The 4,096-nt window shown below is 63.4% G+C and overlaps 1 protein-coding gene across 2 annotated transcripts in view; it reads right to left on the bottom strand.

Annotated features, from left to right (window-relative positions):
- Positions 1–337: 337 nt before the first annotated feature.
- The window catches only part of PDZD7 (PDZ domain containing 7), a 5,836-nt gene continuing 2,077 nt past the window's right edge, over positions 338–4,096 (bottom strand). The window contains exons 4-13 of one of the 2 annotated variants that reach the window (XM_017726150.1): positions 3,881–4,057; positions 3,510–3,657; positions 3,223–3,283; positions 2,344–2,769; positions 1,657–1,860; positions 1,429–1,470; positions 1,084–1,241; positions 804–895; positions 567–658; positions 338–470 (exon numbers count right to left, since the gene is read on the bottom strand). In XM_017726150.1, coding sequence (XP_017581639.1) covers positions 382–470; positions 567–658; positions 804–895; positions 1,084–1,241; positions 1,429–1,470; positions 1,657–1,860; positions 2,344–2,769; positions 3,223–3,283; positions 3,510–3,657; positions 3,881–4,057 — 1,489 coding nt within the window. In that variant the 3' untranslated portion in view covers positions 338–381. The remainder of the gene's footprint in view (positions 471–566; positions 659–803; positions 896–1,083; positions 1,242–1,428; positions 1,471–1,656; positions 1,861–2,343; positions 2,770–3,222; positions 3,284–3,509; positions 3,658–3,880; positions 4,058–4,096) is intronic. The other variant, XM_017726151.1, reaches the window with a different exon arrangement.

Here is a 4,096-nt window from a genome sequence, read left to right as displayed (position 1 = left end):
ATAGTCTGCAACGAGAGGGGCTCAGGGATCTCCCCAGGGACCCACAGTCCTGCTCCGTGGGACCCCTGCCACACAGGCCTCCCATGAGTACCCCAAAGCCCTGGGTCCTATGCTACCTAGGGCCCCAGATCTTCCTCATCTAGGGACCCCCAGACACCCCAGCTCTCTGAAGGCACTCCATGTCCTCCTCCCCAAGAACCCCAGCACCCAAGATCCACAGATTGTGCTGCTCCCAGTCTTCCCAACACCCAGGGACACCAGATACCTTCTTCCCTGGAACCCCCTGCACTCAGGTATCCCAGCTCCCTTTCTCCTCCCCCGAACTGCCCCCGTACTCCCTTCACCCTGCCCCCACTGGGCAGCCTGGTGTCCAGGAAGACCCTACAGGTGGCACTTACCAGGCACTGGTGTGATGAGGTGTCTCTTGGGGGGGACGTCATGGTGGGCCGGGCGGAGGGCAGGTGAGCGCACTGCAGTCAGGAAGAGCCCCCAGTCACCTCCCGAGCTGCACCCACCCCTGACCACTACCTGCCCCCAGTCAAGGTCCCTGGGGGGCTGGGATCTACCTGAGCGGCTCTTTAGGGCATCAAAGGCTTCCAGCTCCAGGGGCATCACCATGCTGTCAAACCTGCCCAGGTCAGTGGGAGCCACCACACTCCTGCCAAGGCAAAAAGGTGGGGACAGGTTGTAGCAGCCTCTGGGGTGGAGTGTGATCAGGGCTGAGGGGCATATGTGAAGCTCCACTTCAGTCACACCAGCCTGGGCAATATTGAGCTTCCCAGATATTTCCTAGCAGCACTCGCCTCACGTCCCGCAGCAGCAGGACCTTCTCAGGCCGGTCCAGGATGGCCAGCAGCGGCCGCACCAAATCCTCCACGCTGCCTTCATGCAGGTACTGTGGGCACAGGAGGGGGGTCAGTGGATGGATTCCCCCTCACCCGTTCCTTGGTTTACCTCCCAGAGCTAAGCATGGGCACAGAGTGCTCGCCATGCCCCCAGGATGCAGGAGCTTTCCAGGGACGAGCCCAGGGTGGCAGCGCTGCCCTGCCTGTGCCCCGCCTCCACTCTGCCTTCGGTGCGTACCCGGGAGCAGTGGCGGAGCACGGCTGTCACCTCATCGGGGCTGAGGAGACGTGCAGCAGTGTCCTGGATGTGCGGGAGCCGGGCCTCAGGGTCGCTGCCGTTGGGCTGCAGGGTGGTGATGCCCATGGGGCCCAGGATGGTGGCACGCCGGCTTTTCTCTGGGGAGGCACAACAAGGAGGGGTGGCCAGCGGGGCAAGGACTGCCCCAGCCAGCGCAGAGAGTTCCCCATGCCCCCCACCCCAGCAGCTCACTCCACACCAGAGCAGGATAGACACACGCAGCGCAGGGTCAGGCGCATGCAGAGCCTGCCCCACACCCCCCGGGCACACGGGCACCCCCGTTACCCCGCTTCAGGCTCCGGATGACAATCTTCTGCACAGCGCCTACTGCAAGGGAGATGGAGAGCGATGAGTGCCCAGAGAAGACAGCAGCATCACCGCCCATTGTCAAAACTGCATGCTTGGGGAACCCCTCCTTATGCCCTCTCTGTGCCAGGGATGCCACAACAGGCCCATAGAAGGGGGAACAGTCCCAGGTCGAGTCCCTGTTTGCCCTGTCACCCAGGCTGATACCTCTGTCCCCGTCAGAACGCCCTGGGGACTTGGCGCGGGCCCGGCGATCAGAGCCAGGGGCCTCCTGGCTGGGGGGGGCCCAGCTCTGGCTGGTGGCACGGCCCCCCTTGAAAAAGAGGTTGACGAGGGTCTTGGAGCGGTGCAATCCTGGGGGACCACCTCGTGCCCCTTGTCCCTCTGGCTTCTCCTTCTTCCGCTTCTCCTCTGTGGACAGAGAGATGGGGGTGTTGAAGTGGAGAGGAGAGGGGATGCCACCCCAAATCTTGTCTGGGGGCAGGGAACTTTGGGGGATTGGAGGGGCTACTGGGAGACACTGACTGGAAAGAAGTCCTTCTGTGGGGTGCAGTGGATCACCAGGGGCCATAGGCTGGGCTTTGAGATGCCTGGCAAGCCCCAGGGACAGAGCTGGGGCTATGCAGGGTTATAGGATACCCAGGGCTGGTGACCAGGGGGCCATATGGGCTATAAGGTGCCAGGGTAGGGGCCAAGATGTTTGCTACAGGAAGCCCAGGAGGGGGGGGCAGGTATCCATGTGGGTCAGGGACTATAGGATGCTTGAGTCAGGGACAGGCTGCCCACATGGCGCAGGGCCTGAGCTGTGGGACTCTCAGGGCTGGGCGTGCGGGGTTGGAAAGGGACTTCAGCCAGGGCTGAGTCCCATGTGTGGGGCTGTGCCCCAGTGCCTACCAGCGACAGTGAGGTCACTCTGGGAGCGTGTAATGGGCTGCCGTGGCCGGCTCAGCGCCAGCAGAAGCGCCGTCTTGGGTGAGTGGGTGAAGGTCCGGCGTGGGTGGGTGCCGGGGGCCTCGCGGGTGCCCTGGCCCCGGATGGCCGTGTCCCGCAGCAGCTCGGGGGGCCGCACTGTGCGCCGTGTCTCTGGCAGCCCCTCGGCAGCTGGCTCGGTCTGCATGGCCCGCTCGGCATGTTCCCGCACCCAGCCCCGCCGTGGCCCGTCCTCTGTGGAGATGGCCACATCCACGGTGCGGGCTGGGGGCACTGGGGCAGCTGTCCCCAGCCCATTCACTGCCCCTGGTGCTGGTCCCGAGGAGTAGGAGGAGATGGAGGAGCTGGTTTCTGATGTCTGAGACAGCTGTTGCAGCTGCCCGTTGGTCACTGCAAAGGCACAGCAGGGACACACTGTGACACACTGTGGGCCACCTAGAGCTCCACGTCCCTCCCGAAGACCGCAGACATGTGGGGAACCCACAGGGCCATGGGGACAGTGGGCTGTTGGCCATTGCATAGGGATCATCATGTCCTCTCCAAGAAAGTGGACATACAGGATGCTGTGGAATCACAGGGACCACAAGGCTGCTGGCTGTGGCAGGGGGCTCTTCATGTCTCCTCCAAGGATGGGGGACAGGTGGGACCTTGCAAGTCCATCAGGCCTGCGTGTATGCTAACAGTGGCACAGGGAGCTCCCTGCTCCCTCCAAGGCCTCAGGACCCCATGGCATATGGACCTTCTCCCTCCCTACAGCAATCAGACATCACATGCATGGGAGTCCCAGCCCCACCGTGCCCCAGCCCAGCGCCCCTGCCGGTACCCGCGCCGCACTGCCCTTACAGCGACTGAGCCAGCAGTACTCGGCCACCAACTCCTTGTAGGCAGGGAACCGGCCTGTCTCCTAGGCACAGGGGGAGAGGACAAGGGGGTCAGTGAGTGCCGGCTGCCCCAGCGAACTCGATCTGGTGCCAGCCATGAATAATGCATCCCCCCCTCCCACCCGCCTGAAACCCAACCAGCCAGCAGCTGCACCAGCCCCCAGCACTGGGCTGAGCTGGGACAGTGCCAGTGAAGGGACGTGCCAACCCCTGCCTCACACGAGGGTCCATGGGGCAGGGTGTGGGTACCTTGATGGTGAGCATGATGTGAGTCTGCCCCTTCAGCACCTCCACTGCCTTGCTATGGCTTATGTCTTCAAACTTGACTCCATTGGCTGCAAGGACTTGGTCTCCCACCCGAATGCCGTTTTGCTCTGCCAGCCCTCCGGGGTCCACCCTAGGGCAGCAGGGGGGCAGGATAGGACCAAGCACTTGCTGGAGTCCTGCTCCTGCCCCACACCTCCTCTTGGGCGACCCCATGGCTCAGCACCCATGGTGGTGATGCCCACAGTCTTCTGAGAGTGGGGTGAGGCTCAGCCAGAGAGGAGAGGCCGAGCCCCAGCGTGGGCCCAGCAGAGATTGGGCTGTCACAACCCCTTCATGCCCCAGGGCAGCCGTACTTGGAGACATAGATGCCGAGGCCGAACTCTCTGCCACCGCGGATGTTGAAGCCCAGGCAGTAGTCATCGGAGGTAGTGTAGAGGTGGACGATGCGTCGCAGCCCGTCCTCAGAGCCGCTCTCTGATGGTGTCGAGCCGCTTTTCTCTACTACCAGGCGCCTATTCACCACATCCACCCTGGAGCATGGGTACAGCGTAGGGGGGTCTCAGGGATTT

The sequence above is a fragment of the Corvus brachyrhynchos genome, unplaced genomic scaffold (assembly GCF_000691975.1).
Source record: "Corvus brachyrhynchos isolate BGI_N302 unplaced genomic scaffold, ASM69197v1 scaffold61, whole genome shotgun sequence".
NCBI classification, from domain to species: Eukaryota; Metazoa; Chordata; class Aves; order Passeriformes; family Corvidae; genus Corvus; species Corvus brachyrhynchos.
The sequence above is the reverse complement of the archived record's forward strand: the minus strand, read 5'-3'. Positions and strand labels throughout refer to the sequence as shown.